At 36.8% G+C, this 24943-nt stretch overlaps 4 protein-coding genes across 7 annotated transcripts; all 4 read right to left on the reverse strand.

Moving 5' to 3' along the window:
- Nucleotides 1-244: 244 nt before the first annotated feature.
- On the reverse strand, nucleotides 245-3584 carry LOC130710879 (probable glycosyltransferase At5g20260). Its single transcript, XM_057560265.1, has 4 exons — nucleotides 3117-3584; nucleotides 2551-2720; nucleotides 1983-2337; nucleotides 245-916 (listed from the first exon to the last, which is right to left on the reverse strand). Exons 1-4 carry the CDS (start codon nucleotides 3384-3386, stop codon nucleotides 245-247), a joined length of 1467 nt encoding a protein of 488 aa, XP_057416248.1. The 5' UTR covers nucleotides 3387-3584.
- A 2832-nt stretch (nucleotides 3585-6416) lies between these two features.
- Nucleotides 6417-9632, reverse strand: LOC130711188 (xylogalacturonan beta-1,3-xylosyltransferase-like). Of its 4 annotated transcripts, none has more exons than XM_057560695.1 (4): nucleotides 9072-9632; nucleotides 8769-8920; nucleotides 7918-8284; nucleotides 6417-7112 (listed from the first exon to the last, which is right to left on the reverse strand). In XM_057560695.1, the coding sequence occupies exons 1-4, from the start codon at nucleotides 9219-9221 to the stop codon at nucleotides 6444-6446; spliced, it is 1338 nt and encodes a 445-aa protein (XP_057416678.1). In that variant the 5' UTR covers nucleotides 9222-9632; the 3' UTR covers nucleotides 6417-6443. The 4 variants fall into 4 exon arrangements, with proteins under 4 accessions (XP_057416678.1, XP_057416677.1, XP_057416680.1 ...); XM_057560694.1 differs by having other exon boundaries at nucleotides 8997-9632; XM_057560697.1 differs by lacking the exon at nucleotides 9072-9632 and adding an exon at nucleotides 8385-8481 and having other exon boundaries at nucleotides 8769-8910.
- Nucleotides 9633-9778: 146 nt separating this feature from the next.
- LOC130711189 (probable glycosyltransferase At3g42180) lies at nucleotides 9779-13097 on the reverse strand. Its single transcript, XM_057560698.1, has 2 exons — nucleotides 11571-13097; nucleotides 9779-10586 (listed from the first exon to the last, which is right to left on the reverse strand). Exons 1-2 carry the CDS (start codon nucleotides 11946-11948, stop codon nucleotides 9957-9959), a joined length of 1008 nt encoding a protein of 335 aa, XP_057416681.1. The 5' UTR covers nucleotides 11949-13097; the 3' UTR covers nucleotides 9779-9956.
- A 3856-nt stretch (nucleotides 13098-16953) lies between these two features.
- Nucleotides 16954-19989, reverse strand: LOC130713298 (probable glycosyltransferase At3g42180). The gene is made up of 4 exons (XM_057563075.1): nucleotides 19756-19989; nucleotides 19460-19623; nucleotides 18640-19006; nucleotides 16954-17812 (listed from the first exon to the last, which is right to left on the reverse strand). The coding sequence occupies exons 1-4, from the start codon at nucleotides 19963-19965 to the stop codon at nucleotides 17144-17146; spliced, it is 1410 nt and encodes a 469-aa protein (XP_057419058.1). The 5' UTR covers nucleotides 19966-19989; the 3' UTR covers nucleotides 16954-17143.
- Nucleotides 19990-24943: the final 4954 nt, after the last annotated feature.

Raw genomic sequence — 24943 nt, forward strand, 5'->3', positions numbered from 1 at the left:
TCACCCCTCAAAAAAATATAGGATAATTTTTTGCTCATACTCCATTAGAAGTGTTGGAAGAAAGATAGAAAGAAAAATGCGACAAAATAAAAGATGTGATGAGTGATATGATTGAAAGAGAAGAGAGATACATATAAAGTGAAGTGTAAATGAAGTTCGAGTGTATGTAAATCACAACTCTTTAAGTTTATTGCCAGTATACTATGTACACTGCACATTTGGTGCTTGATCAAATTACCAAACATCACTGGGGTATCCTGATATTGAGCCTTCTAAGCCATATAGAATGCAGAATCATATGAACCACATCAAACGGTTTAGCCGGTCGATTCAGCACAAAATGCCTTTGAACCTTCATCACCCTCCTCTGCAATTTCAAGTACTTAGCAAGCGTAACACTCTTCAGTATCATCTTGATTTCACCTATCCTCTCTGACGGAATGTGCAGTGAAAACTTGCTCCAATCAAGAACATCACTAAAGGGAAGTTGATAGTAATCCGAAACAATCACAGGAACACACCCTGCATTGATGGATTCAACTATTCTTGGACTCGCCACTTCATATCCACTCGGGCACAAGCAGAACTTGCTTTGCGCCATGAGCGCGTGGTAATCGAGGCCTTTGGGGAGATACTCGTGCACTTGGACTTCTTCATCTTTGTCCTTCCAGTGGTTGAGAAGGGTCTCTCTGATTTTGCCATGAGATCCTCCTGCGAAGAAAGCGAGTATGGGACGATGATTTGGGTCTAATTGGCTAGGAATTGGTGAACTCAATTGATAACCTTGCAGGTTGATTTCAGGCATTGGCACGTCTCTTTTGGGGTCGAATCCTTCGGACGTGTTTGCATTGCATAAGACTCTTATTATGTTCTTGAAAAGCTCTTTGCCCGAACTCTCTCTTGAGATATCTGGTGCCTGCAACAAATGAGTCACACACATAAACATATAACCACAATTTTTATCATTGAAATTGAATATAAGAACAAGTTTAGTATAGTACTATTTGTTATATTTTTGCCCTTAGACACATTTTTTTTTATATGTGGACCATTTGTGGTGTCAGGACATCCATTTTTGTGGCGGTTTTACACCTCCATAAAGCGGAAAACTTAAATAAAAAAAACAATAAAACTTGTTTTGTGGCGATCTAAAATCGTTACTGTTACAAAACAAGGGGTTATGCGTGTTTTTCACTATGTAGTGGTTTACCAATCATTTTTTGTTTTTTCTAGTTTAGTCATGATTCAAATGCGTACAAATTTATCTACATGTAATGCTAATGGATCAAGATCTTCTATTCTCTAAATGTTGTCTCAATTTCATCTTTCACTAATTAAATTTTGTCATGTCAATTAAAAAATATCCGAGTGAGACAATTTCAAATGTTAACATTTTATTAATGAGACAAAGAAAGAAATACAGTTTGGTTACAAAAGATTGCAATCATATGCAAATGATTTTAACCAAAATGCTATTGTTGCATATAGGTTTGTCAAAATGGACTCCAACTCCTGAGCCAGTTTGGCGTAACCCACTATTTTTAGGTTGGGTTGGAAAAATATATGCTCATATTTAGGTGTGTGTTTGGCTCATCAGCTTACTTAACTCAATGGGCTAAATAGGTTGAAATCGAAGTAAGTTGAGCTAGCTCGTTTTTGTAATATAAATCGATTTTTTATAAATGAAACATTATTTTTTACACACTTTATGGTACATAGAAAAAAAAGTCTTCACCCTTTTTTTTTAACACTACTTCTTATATTTTTTGAGTTTTTTTTTTATCATTTTTTAAATAAAAGCGAGTTAGTTAATCTAACACACTGGCTCGTGGTAGGTTGAATCGGATTATGATTTTAGAGGCTCAATTCGTGGTGAGTACGAGTGGAGCTCTACTAACTTTTTTTTTTTAGTGCACAACTTATACATGCATTATTGTTAAATGTTAGAATACTTGAGGTCTATGTATAATGGCAATTGTTACCCAGTCATGACAAGAGGCTATGAAATGATCTGCTCCTCTGCTCCTATTCCAGTAAGGGTACTTCCGAGCTATGATGCTTGTATAGTCAATTGTGACTCTCATGAGTTGAGCCCTAGAGTATGTGGTGAGAGGCTGGTACAGGTACTTCACAATACGAGCCACACTCAAGGGTAGCATGAAGACATGGGCCTCATCTGGATGCCGGGCCGAAAATGGGCTCAATGTGTTGTCAATTTCACCCATGAAGTGTCCCTCAATGCCATAGATTGACCTCAAAGGCCAATCATGAACCAAAGGTGGTTCACCTTCTTTGTAAGTCCACACTTTGAATCTCTTCATCATCTCTATGTGACTTCTGAACAATTTTCAAAATGTTACACTGATGAGATATATGAAAACCTACTTTTAACAACACATGTTCACTAATTAAATTTACATGAATGCAGATTCTATACTTAGAAATTTGCACATGCAGGATTTATCTTTGGTTACCTTTATAGTTAAGTTATAAGTCACCAACTTTTGTGAAAAAGTTCAGATTGGCGTAAGATAGCAAAAGTTACTTAACTGATGAAAAGCATAAGCGTTTCTGTAAATGCATCCTCTAGGAACGAAAAACTCTTCCTTATCATGATCATCTGATTTTGTGTAGTTCTGTCTTCGTATTGCTCTGCGAATAGTCACTCTTGCTTCAGCTAATCCTTCTTCAAGTCTCACTAATAATTTGCTCTTCCCTTTCTGCTGCCATACAATTGATTATATATAGAAACAGAAAATTTAAAACAAAGGAAACACTACTTTTTTTTTCATCAATAACAAGATATAAATATAGATGTGTTATCATATCATATAGTAAATTTAATTTGACTATTGAATATATTTATGAATGGGAAAAGTTAATACAGGCACATGATATTTTAATGTTTAAGTTGTCTCATTGATTAACTTCTAATCTTATTGTTAAGACTTAAGATTCAATGATTTATTGCTCTTAATTATTTTCACATTAGAGGACATTACTCATATATAAAAAATGTTGCTTGTACATATTTCACATTAAAAATCACTATGTACACATATCACTATTAATATCTAATTAACTTTGAAAGGAAAATAAAAGTGGAGAAGACGTACTTTGGTGTTGTTAGTAACACGGGATGCATTAGTAGGAGAGGAGTACAAGGGATGCACCATGTGTTGTGCCGCCACAACAGGAGGAGCTGCTGCGGCGACGTCAAGAGTACTGCTTCTGAGGTCGTTTGTTGTTGTTGGTAAGATGTTGATGGCAGGAAAAATAAGAGTTATGTCATTTTGGTAATTATATGCAAGGAAGGAGAGGAAAATAAGGAAGAGAAAGGATCCGGAGAATACAAGCCATGATTTCGTTATCAAGGTTGCTCCCATGGCTATTGTGTCAGCTTCTCAGTTTGGTGATCAATATATATATATAGTTATTACTCGTTTGTGTTTTCTCTCTTTTTCTTCCTTTTTTTTCTCAACTTTGTGCAATCTTTTGCTATTTAGCTAGGCTAAGCTAATTTGTACTACAAAGGAAGAAGGTATGGGAAGGAAGACATGGCATGTTGAAATATTGCACTTATGAAAAAAGTTGAACAACTATGCATATTATATACCCTTTTAGAGAAGACAGACTCACTTATCATGGATGGTTCTGAATAGTTTGTCAAGAATGAATGAAACGTTTTCTGAATAATTTGGAGGAAGTGCGCAGTTAATTATGGCGACGAATTAATCACATTCATCCAATACACAATTGTACTGTCTCATTCGATGGAATTTTATGATGTGCTGCATTAAATGATGGTAATGGAATGTTTTGGACTTTTGGTTGAAACATGAGCTAGCCATTAGTGGAATTATAGTCGTCCATTGTGAATTTATAACTCATGACTGAGGTGTCTAGAATCAACCACGTGTACCAATTTGTTGTGTACCAAATACTAATTTTTGGGCAACTATTAAACATGTTATTATTTCACATGTTTATAAATACTTATAGTACAACTACACAGGGGTGACACAAGTGGTGAATGTGCATTTTTTTAAGGGATTTCGCTTAAGCTTCTGGCCCGGGTTCGATCTCACTACCCTATCTCGAACCAGATTAGTCACGTGAGACTCCTCTTTTCCCGTGAAGACCCGTGGTCAAAGGAAAAAAGAAATACTACTAGTATGTTTACAAGTAACAAGCGGTACATTACACCGTCATCTAAATAGCCAGATTCTTCGTGTTTGTGCAATCTGGTTTATTTGGTTTGATGATTCTGGTTTCCATCTCGGGGTGACGGGGTGGTTGAGGCTTTGCTGGACTTATCTTGAGCAGTGGAAAGTTGATGAAGGCTGCTGCTGTAAACCTTCTTCTTTTCTTTTTTCCCCCACTGTTATGGAATCTTTCCTACTGTACTTTGTTTGACACTTTTGTACTCTTTGGGGAGCACCCCTTGTGCCATTTATTGAATTTGTTGCTTATATAAAAAAAAAATATAAATAGGCAATAAACTTTAGATAGCTTTCATAAGTTACCAATATCAATGACAATATTTCTGGGGGAGTTCTCTACATGCTCTCTCTAATTTAGAGAGTCTCCTCTTATTGTTAACTGAAAAATACCAGTAACCTGTGTGATGCACGAGAAGCTATTTGGAAATTTGTTAAAATGAATTAAATAATTAACAAATTGCTCTTGTCTAAGAGCAAGAGAATCCTAAGAGAAAATTCTAGCAGAGATAGGTAAGAGAAATAATAGTCTCATATAAATATAATAATGGAAAGATCCCTTTTACAATGGATGACCTCCCCTTTTATAGTGGGATGATCCAAAACCCTAATGCTAGTCTATTTGTGCTCTTAGGTCTCATAAATCTTCGGCCCTACTAGAGAACACTCTTACTCTATGCTAACTAAAGATGTGACAGTCGCCCTAAGGAGATCTCACCTAACCTTTCTGTAGTCACGCCAAACTCTGACTCTAGGCGCATCCTATCATGACAGGTCTCATCCAGCCCATAAATTAGTTATATAAATTGTTGGATTGGTAGTCATTAAAATATTTACATATCATGCTTGTAATAATTGATTATTGTTACCAATATATAGGTTTTGGTTTATCATAATAATCATAATGGATCGTTAAATTGTTTGAATAAGTGCACTAGTTGTAATAATATGAGCCGAATCATCTATTAGATATTCTGAGATTTTTATTTTAAGAAGTGAAAATTTGAATTTTTTTTTTAAAACAAGTTAAAGCAAACAAGTTTTGTATTTGGTTTGCCTCAAATAAAGAAAAAAATTAAGCTGAAAATATGTTTGATTAATATTAGTGAACGTTCTCTTTTGAAAATATATTTTATAATACGATCAAAACAGGAAAAAAAAACTTTTTCATTATCGATGAAAAGCAATTGAAAGTAGTGAGATTAAAAACGACAATGGTAGAGGTTGGTGGTGACGACAACAATGGTGACAGTGATAACAACAATGGCAACAATGGTGGTGGTTGTGGCGGTGGTGGTGACAACAGTGTGGCGACAACAACAATATTGATGGTAGTGGCGGTGACAACAGCAACAACGGTGATGGTGGCGGCGATAACGGTGGTTGTGGAGATGGTGATGGTGGTAATGGCGGCCGTGGCAGTACTGGCGGCGCCGCAGCGGTGGTGGAGGTTGGGGGTGGTTGGGGCGATGATGACCATGGTGGCAACCACAGTATGAATAAAAATAGAAACTACAAACAAACATGTTTTTTAATTACTTATGTAAATTTAAATAAAGTCTTTCAAACTAGCTGATCCCTTGGTGACTTCTTGGAATTTCTTATTAAAAAAAAACTTACAGGAGCTATATATTAAGGCAGAAGATAAGTACAAGTCATTAACTTGCCTCACCAGTGAGTTGTTATAGGTCAAACAACTCCTTCAAGCCATTAGAATTCAGTTCACAACCATCATGGTTTTGGTGATAAGAAATCCGCAATACAGTCTGCCACCAATCATGCCGTGAAAGATTCAAGCAAATGGATATATATTGTCATCTTAAATAGGAACTTCAAAATTCATCTTTCCTCAGTTTTGATCATGAATGCATATCCCTTCTCAGCATAATCAAGTCACTGATATGCTGGCAAAAGCTTTGCCAAACCCACAATGAAGAATCACTTCTTTCTTCTCTAGTTTTTCGCCAGTCTAGAACTGTAACAGCCAGTGATTGTAATTTTAGGAACTAGTTTATAGGAAAAAAATATAGTAAGTGTGAAGTATGAAGATTAAAAGGGGTTTTTCTAACTTACCTTGAGTATTAAAGAATCTCATCGTTAAGATAATTGAGTTAGGAATTACATTTTCACTTGAAATCTTATAATTATAAATAACATTATTGGTTCAACTAAGATGAGGTTAATTAACCTGGCAAATGGAAAAGGAGTCTATGCACAATCCTTTTATTGTGAATCAGTTAGCAAGAAATTTATCCTTCTGAGCCAGACTGAGTGAAGTATCATATGTATCAAATCAAATGGCTTTGCAGGCCTGTTTATCACAAAATGTCTTCTAACCCTTCTCACATTCAAATACAACTCCATGTACTCATCTTTTGACACATTTTGCAATATAGTCTTAATTTCTGGTATTCTGTCAACTGCAATCTCCATGGAGAATTGACTCCAATTAAGCACATCACTGAAGGGCCGAGAGTAGTTCTCACAAATTATCACAGGGACACACCCTGCATAAATTGCTTCCACCACCCTAGGACTTGCCACTTCATGCCCACTGGGGCACAAGCAGAACTTGCTGAGTCCCATCAACTTTGTGTAGTCTTGACCCTTAGGAAGGTACTCATGAACTTGCACTTCTTTATCCTTGTCCTTCCAATGCTTGAGCAGTTTCTTCCTAATGTTTCCATGGACTCCACCAGCAAAAAAGGCTAATATTGCGCGGTTATCGGCGTGTTGATGCGTGTTTGACGGGCCAAGCTTTCCAGCAGGCAAATACACTTCAGGGATGGATACATCTCTATTGGGTTTGAATCCTTCTGAAGTGTTGGCATTGCAGAGTACCCTGATGAAGTATTTGAAGAGTTCAGGATTGGCATAGGAAATTCTTGGACCCTGAATCATCAAGTCAAGAACTTGTCCTTGTCATTGTTATTTGATTTTGAATTCACAAGAAAAACATGAACAACATTAAGTAGGTGTTTGGATAAGCATAACCAGAATTGATTTCGGTAAAATTGATTGTGGTAAAAGTGAATTATAGAAAGTTGAAAGTGAAGTGGTTTATGTTTGCATACGTTTATGAGAGAAGTTATTTCTATCAGCTAATGTTGTTGTTAAATCCTACAATTGATTATGTAAACCGCAGAAGTTACTCTCTCTAACTTCTTCACAAAATTGATTTTGGGAGTAAAATCAATTCTCTAAGAGTAGGTTTGAAAAACAGAATCAATTCTACTTGGTTAAAATCAACTCTAACTAGTTGAAATGATGTTTGGCTGTACCAGTAAAATTGATTTCGTGGGTCAAGAATTGGATCCACTTTCCACAATGAAAAGTTGCTTATGAGTTAAACATAATCAATTCTGAGATTTTACAACTGAATTTCATAAATTTCCCTACCAAAACCACTTTTTCATAAAGTTATCTAAACATAAATCACATCATTTTAACTCACGTTTACCATACGCAATTTTACTAGAATCAACTCTATCCAGAATCAATTCTGCTGATGGTGATCCAAATACACACTAAGTCGATTGCCACATTTATATAACTACCAAAAAGTGATTCTGATCAATGAGAATTGATCCTAAACTCCCAAACGTGGAACCAAACACACACTAAAACATAAACCCAAAACCACAAGGAAAATATAAATAATGAACATGAGGCCAGGGTATGTGATGTGTGAACCTACCCAATCATGGCATGAAACCAGAAAATGGTCAGCACCTTTGCTTCTGTTCCAATAAGGATACTTATTTGCAACAATGCTTATATAATCCTCCACCAAACGTTGTAAGCGATCAGGATCATAGTCAGATTTGGACCTTCTAGGCTTGTAAACATAGCGAATGACCTTAGCAACACTGAAAGGAAGAAAGAAGACATGAGCCTGTTCAGGATGGCTAGCCATGAAGGGGCTCTTGTTACTTGTGTCTATTTCATCAATGAATTGACCTTCAATAGAATATTTGTTGTTTACAGGTCCATCATGCATCAATGGTTGCTCTCCTTCCTTGTATACCCACACCTTGAATCTCTTCATCATTTCCATGTGACTCCTGTTGTTTCCATAGGGTTAGACCATATCTCTTACTTAAGAATTTAAAGTCAGCTATCACAACTATTGATTGGAAAATCAATGCTTTGTATTTAAAGAACCTCAGTTTGTTTTATATGTGCAAGTATACAGTCACAATCACAAGTTCACAATAGTTGATTTCTCAATCAACAGTTCTGATGACCTACCCTGCATTATCTGCAAAATGTGAATATGATTGATTATAAACTAAAATATTACATGTGATATTATTATAATCTTATCTTGACAAACTAAGAGTAGCTAGACTATCAACATCTGAATTTAAGGTATGTAATGCTATGCATCAGAGAAGTGGTTCAGCAACAAACGTTTTTTAAAAATGTCACAAAAGTATAAAACTTAGCATTTGTGGACAACACTACAAAAACAGTAGAATAATAAGTGACTTGTGAACAAAAAAAAAACACTTTGAAATCATAAATTCAAAATTGTTCAAGCTTAACTGATGAAAAGCTTGTGGATTCAAGTAAATGGATCCTTTTGAGACAAAACTCTTCTTCTTGGATCGAATTGCTTTCTGAATCATTGCTCGAGATCGTGCTAAACATTCTTCAATCCTCTCCAAACTAGTCTTGTTCTTCTTGCCATTGCCAAACTGTATAAAACAAAGGGACAAAAAGGAACCTAAGAATAATGAGAACACCCTATCAAAGATTATGAAGGATTAATACCTTAATCCATGTTTGCTTTGTATTATTGTAGCTGTCCTTTGCAGATAATTTTTCTTGTGGGGAGATCACACTTACATGGTTGTCTTTGATACCAGAAAGTGCAAAAGAAGTAGAGTGGATATGTATCACATGATCTTCATTTGAAGGAGTGAAGAAAACAAGGGAAAAATTGATGAAGAGCACTAGAAAAACCAAAGAAAACTTCGGGGATTTGAAAACTTTCATTAGTTCATTCAGAACATGAAATTTGAAAACCTGCTCCAAGATGCATCTGCCTCACCAGTCACCAGAATAAAATAACAACACTAGAGTTATTAATAATTGATTACACCACATCACACCAAATAAATAATCTTTGATGCCGTCAGCTAAGGCCCACCATCATAGATGCTCACGTGATCACTTCTATAACGGGATCCATGCGTTTCTTTTTGGAATAAAGAATCCACTAAACTTTGGTAATGACATTAATAACATATGATGCTTTAGCTCAAGTGAGAACACTGTCTAATTAATGATATAGACGCACTAACTAACAGCCAACAAGTAAACCAGAACAGTGAGTTTTATATCTTTCTTTTCCATCCCACTGTCTATAACTTTAGGCCCATGGGTCACAGTTAACATTGGGTTATTATCACAATGATCAATCATTTGCTTCATCTATAAAACCAAGTTCCAATTGAACCTATCATGTTTACATTTCTGGGAAAATCCTGAGCAGTTATATATCATTTTAGCTGAGATCAAAGTACAAGAAATTCTGCATTGGAGGCTTCAAGTTAATTAACCAAAAGTATAATCTCATATGTGCTTTATTCAAACAGTTTTATCCACATTTGAGAAATTGTTGGTTATTCCATGTTTAGACCAAGGCAGTGTGGCCTAAACTGAAAAATGTTACAGTTAATTAACAACTTTCTATTGTGAAGCTATCAACCTGAAGTTCAGTCTTCTGAGTCAAATTGAGTGAAGTATCATGTGCATCACATCGTATGGCTTAGCAGGCCTATTCACAACAAAATGTTTCCTAACTCTTCTCACATTCTTCTGCAATTTCATGTACTTGCTTTCTGAAACATTTTGTAAAATATCCTTAATCTCTGGTATTCTATCCACTGGAATCTCTATTGAGAATTGACTCCAATTCAGGACATCATTAAAAGGCAAAGAATAGTTCTGAGAAATGATCACAGGCACACACCCTGCATGAATTGCTTCCACAATTCTAGGACTAGCCACTTCATACCCACTTGGGCACAAGCAGAACTTGCTCAGGCCCATTAATTGGGTATAGTTTTGGCCCTTTTGGAGGTACTCATGAACTTGAACTTGGGTATCCTTGTCCTTCCAGTGCTGAAGCAGAAGCTTCCTAATGGCCCCATGCTCTCCACCAGCAAAGAAGGCCAATAAGGTGCGATTTGATGGGTTTTGGGCCAGGCTTGGTGGGGCTAGCTCTCCATAAGATAGGTAAATTTCAGGGATAGACACGTCCCTCTTGGGCTGGAATCCTTCTGAAGTGTTGGCACTGCATAAAACTCTGATGAAGTTCTTGTAGAGCTCTGGATTTGCACCTGAGATGTATGGTGCCTGAACCATTAAGTAAAGGCAGTTTATTTTAACTGGGGTTGCATTTATGAAAGGAAAATGAAAAACTTATCCATGCCCTCTTATAGTCTTATTGCTGCCTTGATGATTGACCAATAAGTCATTGCTTCATGTAATAGATGTCATGTTATGACAGATAATAATGAGTTTTGTAATAGTGTTTTAGTGATTAATAAGGAGATGACAGCATAGCCATCTAAATTAGAGAGGGAGTGAGAGAGCAACCCAAGGAAAATATTACCTTCACACCCCAATTCCACCTCACGCCGAGAGAGAGAAAAGAATAGATTAGAGATAAATGAGAGATATGAAGTGTGATGTGATAGAAAAAGAAGAAAGAGATAGGAAGGTAAAATATGTGGAATGAGTGTAAATATATCAAAACTATTTAGATATAGGCCTGTTACCTATTTAATTATCAGAGTATTAGGAAGGTTTTTAAAATAGATTTTCAGGTCATACCAGAGTCTTAAAATAGCTAGATCAGAGTCTTAAATGTGACTTAAACTATATCAACTAGTACATGCTTTCTAAGTTTAGATCTAATTCTGATCATGGAAAGTCCAACCTTGGACCATCTATTTCTATCCATATGTAATGATTCTACCCTCTTTGACTTATTCTCCTTTTTTTCTCTATACTTCTTTGCATCCTATTTCTCTCCCCTAATCCTTTTACCTCTTCTCAGCTGCAATTGAACAAATAGCACGTTAGTATTTTCTAGTTTCTGCACTGCACCTCGGGCCATACTACTATTTCTATCTATATGAAAACTCTTCTACAATTGATTCTGAAGCTGAAATCAATTCTAGAAAGAAACTTCCGTAAGTAGCTTCCAAGATTCATAATTGATTTTGATGAAAAAGAAACTGATCAAAACATACTAGCATACTGTGATTAAGTATAAGCTAAAACATGTTGAAGTTACTAGTAAATGAAGTGTCACAGAAAAAGTTTAAAAGGTACCCAATCATGACAAGAAAGGAGAAAATGGTCTGCACCATTGCTTCTATTCCAGTAAGGATACTTATCAGCCACCACATGTACATAATCCTCCAGCAACCGTTGCAGGCGGTCTGGGTGGTAATCCTCTCGGGACAAGATTGGCGTATAAACATATTTGACAATGTTAGCGATGCTAAATGGAATTAGGAAAAGGTTTGCCTCATCATGGTGCCTAGCTTTGAAGGGGCTCCTGCTGCTGCTATCTATTTCGTCAAGGAATTGACCTTCAATGCCGTATAAGCCCTTCAATGGCCCATCATGCACTAGTGGTTGCTCTCCTTCCTTGTAAACCCACACCTTCATTCTCTTCACCATCTCCATGTGGCTCCTGTTTATCATTTCATTCAAAACAAAAAGGCTTAATTGCAACTTTGGTCCCCGACGTTTACCAATACTACGATTTTGGTCCCCCACCTAATTTAATTACATAGATGGTCCCCGACGTTGTAGGCCGTGTGCAACGTTAGTCCTACTGTTTATTTCTTAATGGAGGAGGCTTACGTGGACGTCCAGTTGGAGAGAGAAATGAGGTATGAGGAGAGAGGGAAGCACGTGAGTATCACGTGACCCTTATCTGAATCCATTATACCTAAACCCCTGACCTCCCTGGAACGAAGAAGGTAACGCGATTTAGATCCCTAGGGTTTCAGATTTGGGTATAATGGGTTCATATAAGGTTCACGTGAGTTCACGTGATACTCACGTGCTCCCCTCTCTCCTCAGATCTCCTTTTTCTCTCAAACTAGACGTCCACGTAAGCCTTCTCCATTAAGAAATAAATTGTAGGACTAACGTTGCACGCAGCCTACAACGTCGGGGACCATCCATGTAATTAAATTAGGTGGGGGACCAAAATCGTGGTATTGGTAAACGTCGGGGACCAAAGTTGTAATTAAGCCAAACAAAAAACAAAAACAAATACAAAAGGCTTATTTGTCAGAATAACACTCAGCTTCATTCTTATCTAAAATCCACACTTCAGCCTTGTTGTAATTCCAAAATAACATCAGTTCAATTCTTCTTAAAATCTACATTCCACTCCACCCTTTTAAAAATTCAAAATACAGTATTAGTGGCCTAAAACTTGGCCTTTTTTGTGTGTCTGTGTAACTTTGATTAAATCCGGGTTTTGAATTGCAATCCAATATTATAGTCACAATGTTAAAGACTTGGATTTGGATAATCATATGCATAAAAACCATGATTTTAAATTACTGTCTGCAACTTCAATTATGCAAACCCCCTAAAGTTACTAATACTATTTATCCTCAATCTCAAGTATGGTGATGCAACTGAAATTTAAAACCATAATTACACCCACAGCAATAACATTTATATGTCATTTTTCATGAATTGGGAACATAAGGTGATGATTCATATATAGTAGGGTTAGAAATACACTCCAAGTGACATTTCTGTCATCCAAAATATTTTTTTTTTCTTCTAACATGGATTTTTGATGTTGAGATCTCTCTTGAATGATCATATTCATGTCTCCAGAGAGTATCTGGAATCATCGCCTGACCCCAACAATTTAAAACCTTGTGTGCATGATGAGTAAAGAAGAACAAATTTAACCACTTCAGAATCTTTGAGGCTTAACTGGTGAAAAGAGTATGGAAATCTGTAAATGGATCGTTTTGGGATAATTTTTTTTGGCTTCCCTGAAGTAGTACTACTACTGTAGTTCCTTGACAGAATTGCTTCCCGAATTGAGGCTCGTGCTTCTGCCAAACCTCCTTCAACTCTATCCAAGCTAGTCATTTTCTGCATGTATTTAACAAATGAAGATAGAGAAATTAAAAACAAACAAAAAAACTAGACGTAGTGTCATGCTCATGTATAATGCATTATATATGTGCTTTGAAAGTTTGGCTCCAAAACTTTGAGCTTAACTTCATTTCACCTTAATGCTACTAGTTGTGTTATGTTCAAAGCTTCTATAGGCAGAGTTAGTCAGAAACTGATCATGTTTTGTTTGTGTTGTGAGGGGTGTAAGAGAAAGGGAGAAGGAAGGATAGTTTTGTTTGAGTGGAGTGAAGATGGTGAAGAGAAGAATGAGGCAAAACAATGGTAATAACAGAGAGGCTGTGGAGCACCGAAAGGCCACCATGGCAGTTCAAAGCTTGAATGAATATTTGCACTTCTCATCATATAATTTATATTCAATGAGTCAATCTGTAGTCATGTGAGCGTTCCTAAGAAGTTGCATACCTAAGTAATTTCTAAGCCCTTTTAACAAGTTTGACTAGCTATTGGTCTTTTTTTTTATAAGCCACTAGCTATTGGGTGTTTCGTGTGTAGTTGAAGCCTTAAGGCATGTAGAGTCAACCTGAAAAGTGGGCATGTAGCATGCAACCTTCCCCATGGATAGCAACATTTATTTCACTGCATGTTTTACTATAAGTAGACACTAAACATTACATACACCTACTCCACATATACCTCAATTCTCTATCTCTTACTGCTTATCACATCATAGTATCTACTCAACATTTTCCTTAAAACAATGATATTCATGAACTTAAACAACAAAAATTATACTATAATATAGGTAGTACTATAAAGTGAAATATTTTGGGCTTTTTAAGGAAGTAGTGCACCAATGCAGCTTGTTAATATGCAGACCTGGGATTTGTTATCGAAAAGCGTGGTAATTGAAGTATTTTTTTGGGGATCAAAGTACATCTTTATAGGATCACAAACTTATTGGTATGTGAACTTGAATACTACAATGCAAGCTGTGTAATAGTATATTGAAAGTAAGAAAGTCCAACCTCCTAGAGAGGGGGAAGCGAGTTTTAAAATTGAAGCCACGATTAAATATCAACAGAAGAAGAATGACACTACCACATGAAATTATAGCCCATCAAATTAAAGATAGAAACTTGTGCACTTCAAGTTCTAACTGTTTCTACATAGTCAAGCATTGATCAAAGAATAGATGATGAAAAGGAATCACAATACCACTGTTTCATGCATTAAGTTCTTCTGTAAGAGCAGGAATCTGAAATTTAAACTCACCACAGATGGGTTGTGTAGTGCTCGGACACAGCCTTGTGGGTTGAGGAAAGGAGAGACACCCAGTTGTTATTGCAGCATCAAAAAGAAAAAAATGGGAGCTTTTCTACGAAACAGAGAAGAGGCCATTTGTGAATTACAGACAAAAAATGATATTCAAAGTTAGATTACATGTATTTAATGTTCAGCTTTGTGAGAGTTTTTACTTTCTCTCATTTTCACCATTTTTTTTATTTGTCAAAGATTGGATTTTCACTTTCTTTTCAAGTAAATAAAGTAGAAAAGTGGGATTTATTTGTTGGGGTTTTGGGCTCTCTTCCTATGTGGAGAAAGACCCAAAATATGTAAGTCCACTTTGTCTCACTTAACAAGCGGAGAGGGGTCAGTTTTGAGGTGAGAGAGTTAGCTCATTTGTAAAGAGAGAGAGAAAGAAGAGAAACCATTTCCGCACATACTCATAGCAGCCTTCGCAGATCTGCCGTAGCGCCTTTGTTCACCGTTGGATCGGTGCGAAATTGGGACAGCAGGTTCGTGACTCTTGGGTCTTCAATCTGGACGGTTGGATCGGTGAGAAGTCATCTGTAGGGGGAGAAATCTGGCTCGGACAGTAACAGTGTTTTGCTGGTTTTTATGTTCTACTTTGTTCTCAACTTCAAGCTTGTTGCCTTGTTGTTTTGGCTAATTGTTGAGCACGATTTGTGCTACTAGTTGAGACTCTCTTGTAACATTATTTGATCATAGTGGAGCTCTATTAGTGGCTTGGTCCCGTGGTTGTTTTACTTCTCACATTGAGAAGGTTTTTACCACATTAAAAATCTTGGTGTCCTTTTTTATTGTGATTTTAGTTGTTGCATTATTTGTTATTGTTCCTCACAGATTCAACAAGTTGGGAAATTGATTATCCGCTGCTTATTGCTCTGTTTGAGTTATCATTGTTAGTTGTGTTGAATTTCCCATCAGAGTGGCATCAGAACTCTTTGGTTAAGGGGTTGTTTGACTTGTTTGAATGATGGAGGCAAACACAAATGAGATGATCGGTTTGAATGACACTAATTATCACTTGTGGAAGAGCAAGATGAATGATCTGTTATTTGTGAAGAAGTTGCACCGTCCTGTGTTTTCTACTGAGAAGCCGGAAGACATGTGTGATGAGGAATGGAGTTTTGAACATCAGCAGGTTTGTGGTTTCATTCGGCAGTTTGTAGGAGATAATGTTTATAATCACATTGCTAGTGAGGAAGATGCAAGATCTTTGTGGCAAAAGATTGAATCTTTGTATACTTCTAAATCAGGGAATAATAAATTGCATTTGTTGAATTCCTTGATGAATTTGAGGTATAAGGAGGGGACTCCTATTTCAGATCACTTGAATGATTTTCAGGGCCTCCGAGATCAATTTTCAGGACTGAGCATCAAGTTTGATGATGAAGTGTTGGGACTATGGCTACTGAATACTCTACCGGATTCTTGGGAAACATTTCGGGTTTCAATTACTAATTCATCCCCAGATGGTGTTGTCTCTTTTGAAAATGTAAAGGGCAGTCTTCTTAATGAGGAGATGAGAAGGAAGGCGTAGGGTACTTCATCTCATTCCGAGGTTCTTGTTACTGAGAACAGGGGAGAAGTAAAAAAAAAAGGAACCGAAAGGGAGTAGAGAGAAAAGCAGAAGTGCGAGTATAGAGAACAACAGAAGTAAGTCAAAGTCTAGATACAAGAATGTGGAGTGCAATTATTCTCACAAAATAGGGCACATACAGAAGAACTCTTTTATATGGAAATGGGAGAGCAAAAGCAACAAGGGAAAGAAGATGATGATGATGATTATTGTTAGGCTTAAATGAGTTGATGTGAATTTTTTTAAAATTTTTGTTTAAATCACTAAATGATTAAAAATAAGCCTAATTAATCTTAATCCAATTTAAAGAAACCCAGACAGCTCCATGTTTATAATAAATCAATCCACACTCAAACTTATTTTGCCATGTTCCAAAAAATCCACGCTCAAACCTGGTAATCTTATTTTCAGAGAAAATGGGGTATTCAAAGTTAGATTACATGTGTTTAATGTTCAGCTTTGGCAGAGTTTTTTTAGCGTAGGGCTCAATTTCATCATGCCTCTATTGTAAAGCTTCTTTTTCACTCAATTTCTCTTTCTTTTCAGTTTTCATTCTCATTTTCTTTTTTCTCTCGATTTCCTTTTCTTTTCACTTTCTCTCTTTCTCACTTTCTTTTCAAGTACAGTGGGATTTATGTTTCTTTTCCATCCCACTGACAATAACTTTAGGCCCATGGGACATAGTTAACTTGGGATTATCTACAGAATCATTCATTTGCTGTATCTATAAAACCAAGTTCCAATTGAAACTATCATGTTTACATTGCTAGGGAAATCTTGAGCTGTCATATCTCATTTTAGCTGAGATTAATGCACAAGAAAGTATTAGATAAGCTCATATGAGCTTTATCCAAACATGCCTAAAGAACAATTTTTGCATGCAGAAGTTAACAACTTTCTATTGTGAAGCTATCAATCTGAAGTTCAGCCTTCTGAGCCAAATTGAGTGAAGTATCATGTGCATTACATCATATGGCTTAGCCGGCCTATTAATTGCAAAATGCCTCTTAACTCTTCTTACATTCTTCTGCAATTTCATGTACTTGCTTTCTGAAACATTTTGTAAAATATCCTTAATCTCTGGTATTTTCTCCACTGGAACCTCTATGGAGAATTGACTCCAATTCAGGACATCATTAAAAGGTAAAGAATAGTTCTGAGAAATGATCACAGGCACACACCCTGCATGAATTGCTTCCACAATTCTAGGACTAGCCACTTCATACCCACTTGGGCACAAGCAGAACTTGCTCAGGCCCATTAATTGGGCATAGTTTTGGCCCTTTGGGAGGTACTCATGAACTTGAACTTGGGTATCCTTGTCCTTCCAGTGCTGAAGCAGAAGCTTCCTAATGGCCCCATGCTCTCCACCAGCAAAGAAGGCAAATAAGGTGCGATTTGATGGGTGTTGGGCCAGGCTTGGTGGGGCTAGCTCTCCATAAGATAGGTAAATTTCAGGGATAGAAACGTCCCTCTTGGGCTGGAACCCTTCTGAAGTGTTGGCACTGCATAAGACTTTGATGAAGTTCTTGTAGAGATCTGGATTTGCACCTGAGATGTATGGTGCCTGAACCATCAAGTAAAGGCAGTTTATTTTAACTGGGGTTGCATTTATGAAAGGAAAATGAAAAACTTATCCATGCCATCTTATTGCTGCCTTGATGATTCACCAATAAGTCATTGCTTCGTGTAATAGATATCATGTTATGACAGATAATAATTAGTTTTGTATTAGTGTTTTAGTGATTAATAAGGAAGAGGACAGTACAACCCTCTAAATTAGAGAGGGAGTGAGAGAGCCACCCAGGGAAAATAATACGTACACACCCCAATTCTACCCCATGCCTTGAGTTTGAAAATATTAGATTAGAGATAAATGAGAGATATGGTGTATGATTAGATAGAAAAAGAGTGGTCGGAAGAAAAAATATATAGAATGAAATGGAAGAGAAAATCAATATAAATATATCAAAACTATTTAGATACAGGCCTATAATTTATTTAAATATCAGGTAGGTTTTTAATTAGATTTTTGGGCCATACCAGCTTCTTAAAATAGCTAGATCAGACATTGAAAAATGACTTAAACTATGCCAAGTTACCAACATGCCTGCTTCAAATCCTAAGTTCAGGTCTAAGTTACCAACATGCCAAGTTACACCTCATGCCTTATCACTATTTCTATCCATCTGAAAACTCTTCTACAATTGATTCTGAAGCCAGAATCAATTCTAAAAAGATACTTCCGTAAGTTGCTTCTAGGATTCATAATTGATTCTGATGAAAAAAGAAACTAATCTAAAAATACTAGCATACTATGAAAAAGTATAACCTAAAACATGTTGAAGTTACTAGTAAATGAAGTGTGACAGGAAAAGTTTAAAAAGTACTCACCCAATCATGACAAGAAAGGAGAAAATGGTCAGCACCGTTGCTTCTGTTCCAGTAGGGATACTTATCAGCCACCACCCGTACATAGTCCTCCACCAACTGTTGCAGGCGGCCAAGGTGGAAATCCTTTTTGGACAAGATCGGCATATAAACATATTTGACAACATTAGTGATGCTAAATGGAATCAGAAAAAGGTTTGCTTCATCAGGGTGCCTAGCCTTGAAGGGGCTATTTCTGCTTCTGTCGATTTCGTCAATGAATTGACCTTCAATGGCGTATATGGTGCCTAATGGCCCATCATGCACTAGTGGTTGCTCTCCTTCCTCGTAAACCCAAACCTTCAATCTCTTCACCATCTCCACATGGCTCCTGTTTTTCATTTTAACAAAGGAGTTGTTAGTATTGATACTGAATTAGTCTTTTTTGTGTGTGTGCCTTAAATTAGTAATCTTGATTGATTATCATCCAGGTATTGAATTCAATTGGAAATTATAGTCCCAACATTAAGTTTTGCATATTTCTCCATCTGCATTATGATCACATCAATTGCATATATTCGCAATTTTTTACTATTTCACTTGATTTTGAATTGTGAAAAATTATAAATATATGCATGTGATATGATAGCAATTGCAATCATGATGCGGTTCTGAGTACTGAAAAAACTTTGTTGTTATAGTCGTAGTTGCAATTGTAAATTGCAATCTAAAACCATTTTCAGGAATCATCAACTGACCCCAACAGTGATGAAATTTAAGACCTTGAGTGTATGATGAGTAAAGAAGATGAAATTTAATTACTTCAGAATCTTTGAAGCTTAACTGGTGAAAAGAGTATGGATTTCTGTAAATGGACCCTTTTGGGATAAACTTTTTTGGCTTCCCTGAAGTAGAACTGCTACTGTAGTTCCTTGACAGAATTGCTTCCCGAATTGAGGCTCGTGCTTCTGCCAAAACTCCTTCAACTCTATACAAGCTAGTCATTTTCTGCATGTATTAAACAAATGTAAATAGATAAATTAAAAAAAAAAAAACTGGATGTAGTGTCATGCTCATGTATTATATATAAATCTGCTTGGAAAGTTTGGCTCCAAAACTTTGAGCTTAACTTCTGTTCACCTTAATGCTACTAGATGTGTTATGTTCAAAGCTTCTATATGCAGAGTTAGTCAGAAACTGATCGGGTTTTGGTTGTGTTGTGAGGGGTGAAAGAAAAATGGAGAAGGAAGGATAGTTTTGTTTGAGTGGAGTGAAGATGGTGAAGAGAAGAATGAGGCAAAACAATGGTAATAACAGAGAGGCTGTGGAGCACCACCGAAAGGCCTCCATGGCAGTTCAAAGCTTGGATGAATATTTGCACTCTTCATAAAATTTATATGGCTTAATTGCAACTTTGGTCCTCGACGTTTACTAATGCCACGATTTTGGTCCCCTACCTAATTTAATTACGTGGATGGTCCCTGATGTTGTAGGTCGTGTGCAACGTTAGTCCTACCGTTTATTTTTTAATGGAGGAGGCTTACGTGAACGTCCAGTTGGAGAGAGAAAGGAGGTATGAGGAGAGAGGGAAGCACGTGAGTATCACGTGACCCTTATCTGAACCCATTATACCCAAACCCCTGACCTCCCTGGAACGAAGAAGGTAACGCGATTTAGATCCCTAGGGTTTCAGATTTGGGTATAATGGGTTCATATAAGGTTCACGTGAGTTCACGTGATATTCACGTGCTTCCCTCTCTCCTCAGATCTCATTTTTCTCTCCAACTAGACGTCCACGTAAGTCTCCTCCATTAAGAAATAAACGGTATGACTAACGTTGCACACGACCTACAACGTCGGGGACCATCCATGTAATTAAATTAGATGGGGGACCAAAATCGTGGCATTGGGAAACGTCGGGGACCAAAGTTGTAATTAAGCCAATTTATATTCAATGAGTAACCTTGAGTCATGTGAGGGTGTCTATGAAGTTGCAGACCTAAGTTATTCTAATCCCTTTTAACAAAGTTTGACCAACTATTAGGTTTTTAATGTGTAGTTGAAGGCATGTAGAGTCAACCTGAAAAGTGGGCAGGTATTCACATGCATCCTTGCCCATGTATAGCAACTTTTATTTCCCTGCATATTTTACCATAACTAGACACTAAACATTACATACAAACCACATTGCATACCTCAATTCTCTCTCTCTCTCTTCCATGATAAATTACATTCATTACTTCTCTCTTTGGATCTCTACCCCCATTAAGTATCTACCCAGCATTTTTTTGTAAAGTTATAGTATTCATGAACTTAAAAAACAAAAATTATACTATAATAGAGGTAATAATATAAAATGAAGTATTTGTTATTGAAAAGCGTGGCAATTGAAGTACACCCTCCGATCACATATATAAGCAAAAAAGACATTTTAGGTTCATTCATTTAATGAATGTATCAAAACCTTAATAATGACTAGATACATTCATCAAATGAATGAATCTAAAATGTTTTTTTTACTTATATATGTAACCGGATGGTGTATTTGTTTTTGGGATCGAAGTACATCTTTATAGGATCACACACTAATTGGTATGTGAGCTTGGATACCACAATGCAAGCTGTGCAATATATTGAAAGTGATAAAGTCCAACCTCCTGGAGAGGGGAAGAGAGTTTTGAAATTGAAGATACAATTAAATATCAAGAGAAGAAGAATTACAATAGCAAATGATAATCTAGCCCATCAAATTAAAGATGAAAAAACTTGTGCACTTCAAGTTCTAACAGTTTCTATCTAGTCAAGCATTGATTAAAGAATAGATGTTGAAAAGGAATCACAAAACCACTGTTTCATGCATTAATTTCTTCTGTAAGAGCAGGATGTAGGTTTCAAATAAGGATTTGTTCCTAACCACATGCTTTTCTACCCATATAGAAAATAGGAGCATAATCCTAAACCACACTTGATTAACCCATACCCGAAAAACATGATGAAGATCTAGAGCGGAAGCGTACCTGAATGAGCCATGGGAATCGCTGAAGGATCTGGGGTTGTGATCTTCCAATTGTAGATCACCCTTAGGGTTTCCTGATGTTCTCCTCTGATGGGGATGAGGAGAAACTTTTTACGTTGTTACGTTGTGTCTACAATTGGGGACCATAACCCTATAAGTAACTGCATCAGTTACAATTCTGTTTTCAATATTTCTAATTTGGCCCCTCATCAAATTAGAATATTGCCTTATGGTATCCGCACAATACCTTTTCATAATACACATGCCCTTAGCCATAAGATCAATATTAAATAGACCACTTTAGTTTTGGCTAATTAAATAATGGCCCTAACACAATTAAAAGTTACATTTGTGACCCAAAATTCTAACAATCTCCCACTGGTCACATATGTAACTCTACACATGTGTTAGCATATCCAAATAATCTCGTCCATTAGCCATGCCAGTACATAGAACCAAAGTGATTTTCGTTATATCAATCATAACTAAACCCATCAATGATTACTAGTACTGACATAACTAAATGACATAGATTCATTATGAAATGTGCAGCATGAAAATCACAAGAAGGTGGCCTGTACTTGTCAATTTTCAACTGGTCCTACTTTACTTTAGTGAGATCATTCAATAACCTTATTGTACAAAGCATAAATAACAGAATATCAAACTTTATAATTAACCAAAAAATATCCAAATACTAGAGTATGCATGCATAATACCAAACATAGAACACAAATATGAGTAACTCCCACTAAACTAAGCATTCCTCACACTGCAAAACACCCATGTGAGCAGTGTGCTTATGAAAGACCTTAGGCGGAAGACCTTTTGTAAGAGGATCCGCTATCATGGAGTTTGTCCCTATGTGTTCTATAGAAATCTGTCCACTTTGTACCCTTTCCTTAACAACTAGGAACTTGTTGTCCTATTATTGTTGGAAAATAAGACGGCTGATTTATTGTCACAGTATAACTTAAGCGGTCTTTCAATTCCTTCCACAATTTGCAGCCTAGTGACAAGATTCCTCAGCCAAATCCCATGGTTAGATGCCTCAAAACATGCTACATATTCTGCTGCCATGGTGGATGAAGCTATGAGAGTTTGCTTGGCACTACGCCAAGAAACTGCACCACCAGCCAACATGTAGATATAGCCTGAAGTGGATCTCTTACTATCTTGGCATCCAGCAAAATCAGAGTCAGAATATCCAATGATCTCCAATTGGTCTGACCTCCTATATGTGAGCATATAATCTTTTGTTCTCTGTAAATAACTCATAACCCTTTTGGATGCTTTCCAATGATCCATTCCTGGATTGCTCAAATATCTGCCTAACATCCCAACTATGAACGTTATATCTGCACGCGTACAAACTTGGGCATACATAAGACTCCCTACAGCTGATGCATAAGGAATCTTTTGCATCTCCTGAATTTCTAAGTTTCCTTTTGGGCATTGATTGAGACTAAATTTGTCTCCCTTAGCAACTGGAGTATCCCCTGATGTACAATTCTGCATGCCAAACCTTTTAAGTACCTTTTCGATATAGCTCCTTTGTGAAAATCCCAGAATACCCCGAGATCGGTCTCGGTGTATCTGAATTCCTAATACAAAGGAAGCGTCACCAAGATCTTTCATTTCAAATTTTCTTGATAGAAATCTCTTGGTTTCGTTCAACATGCCTATATCATTAGTGGCAAGCAGTATGTCATCAACATACAGAACCAGGAAAATATATTTGCTCCCACTGTATTTGTGATACACACAATCTTCAACAACATTCACCTCAAAACCGAATGAGAGAATTACTTCATGAAATTTGTGGTACCACGGACGAGATGCCTGCTTTAGTCCATAAATGGATTTTGTCAATTTGCAAACCGTATTCTTTGGGTCTCCTGACACAAAGTTTTCTGGTTGCACCATATAGATCGTCTCATCAATGTTTCCATTGAGAAACGCTGTCTTGACATCCATTTGATGGAGTTCCAAATCATAATGTGCAACAAGAGCCATGATTGTCCTAAAAGAGTCTTTCGATGAAACCGGAGAGAAAGTCTCTTTAAAGTCAATCCCTTCCTTTTGAGTATAACCCTTAGCCATAAGACGAGCCTTATACCTCTCCACATTACCATTAGAATCCTGCTTGGTCTTAAATATCCATTTGCAACCAATGGGTTTCACACCTTCCGGTAATGGGACAAGTTCCCAAACCTTATTGTCTTGCATGGACTTATACTCTTCCTTCATTGCTTCAATCCACTTTTCAGAGTTGGAATCCTGCATGTCTTGCTGGAAGTTGATTGGATCAGCTTTCATCATACCATTATTTTCCTCATGTTCTTGGAGAAAGACTATGTAATCATTTGGAATAGCATTTCTCTTTTCTCTAGTGGATCTCCGCAAAGGTATTGGTTCTTGTAACACTTGTTCTTGAGGATCTTGAGTTTGTTCTTCATGAACCACCATATCATCTTGAGTAGGAGGAGATTCAACAACAATGTCTTGTAGAGGTTCCGTACTTGCTTCATCAGAAGCAACTGTATGAATCAGTTTTGGAATGGTTACCGACTCTTCCTCTAAAGCAAAGTCCCTAATCTTGTTCTCCCCTCCAAACTCAATTTCCTCAAAGAACATGGCTGTTCCCGTCTCAAAAATTGTCTTTAATTTGGGATCATAAAATTTATAGCCCCTGGATCTTTCAGAATAACCAATAAAGTAGCTGCTCACTGTTCGGGATTCCAATTTCTTTTCATTTGGCCTATAAGGCCTTGCCTCAGCTGGACATCCCCATACATGAAAATGTTTCAAACTAGGTTTTCGCCCAGTCCAAAGCTCATAAGGTGTTTTGGCAGCTGCTTTAGTTGGCACTCTATTTAGAATGTAAGCTGCAGTCTTTAGTGCCTCTCCCCAGAGTGACTCTGGCAAAGTAGAATGACAAATCATACTCCTTACCATATCCTTAAGAGTCCGGTTTCGTCTTTCAGCCACACCATTCATGCTAGGTGACCCTGGCATGGTGTACTGTGGGACGATTCCACATTCCTCTAGGTATTTGGCAAAAGGGCCTGGACGTTGTTCACCTGAACCATCATATCTACCGTAATATTCACCACCACGGTCAGATTTGATACTCTTAATTCTTTTGTTGAGTTGGTTCTCAACTTCAGCCTTAAATGATTTGAACACATCCAGTGATTGAGATTTTTCATGTATAAGAAATAAGTATGCATATCTCGAATAATCATCTATGAATGATATAAAATATTGTTGACAATTCCAAGAAGGTGTTGGAAATGGTCCACAAATATC

This window comes from Lotus japonicus, chromosome 4, assembly GCF_012489685.1.
Source record: "Lotus japonicus ecotype B-129 chromosome 4, LjGifu_v1.2".
Taxonomy (NCBI): Eukaryota; Viridiplantae; Streptophyta; class Magnoliopsida; order Fabales; family Fabaceae; genus Lotus; species Lotus japonicus.

Excerpts from the sequence above, each read along its gene's own strand:
- LOC130711188 (XM_057560694.1), bottom strand. The coding sequence starts at position 9,221 with ATGAAAGTTTTCAAATCCCCGAAGTTTTCTTTGGTTTTTCTAGTGCTC. Across the intron at positions 8,285-8,768 it reads AATCCACAAGCTTTTCATCA|GAGTCACATGGAAATGATGA; the intron begins GTTAAGCTTGAA and ends TGGAAACAACAG. Across the intron at positions 7,113-7,917 it reads TGGTTTCATGCCATGATTGG|GGTCCAAGAATTTCCTATGC; the intron begins GTAGGTTCACAC and ends TTGATGATTCAG.
- LOC130711189 (XM_057560698.1), bottom strand. The coding sequence starts at position 11,948 with ATGATAAACAGGAGCCACATGGAGATGGTGAAGAGAATGAAGGTGTGG. Across the intron at positions 10,587-11,570 it reads TCCTTTCTTGTCATGATTGG|GCACCATACATCTCAGGTGC; the intron begins GTACCTTTTAAA and ends TTAATGGTTCAG.
- LOC130710879 (XM_057560265.1), bottom strand. The coding sequence starts at position 3,386 with ATGGGAGCAACCTTGATAACGAAATCATGGCTTGTATTCTCCGGATCC. Across the intron at positions 2,721-3,116 it reads GTGTTACTAACAACACCAAA|AAAGGGAAGAGCAAATTATT; the intron begins GTACGTCTTCTC and ends GTATGGCAGCAG. Across the intron at positions 2,338-2,550 it reads AACGCTTATGCTTTTCATCA|AAGTCACATAGAGATGATGA; the intron begins GTTAAGTAACTT and ends AAAATTGTTCAG.
- LOC130713298 (XM_057563075.1), bottom strand. The coding sequence starts at position 19,965 with ATGGAGGCCTTTCGGTGGTGCTCCACAGCCTCTCTGTTATTACCATTG. Across the intron at positions 19,624-19,755 it reads ACACATCTAGTAGCATTAAG|AAAATGACTAGCTTGTATAG; the intron begins GTGAACAGAAGT and ends TAATACATGCAG. Across the intron at positions 17,813-18,639 it reads TCCTTTCTTGTCATGATTGG|GCACCATACATCTCAGGTGC; the intron begins GTGAGTACTTTT and ends TTGATGGTTCAG.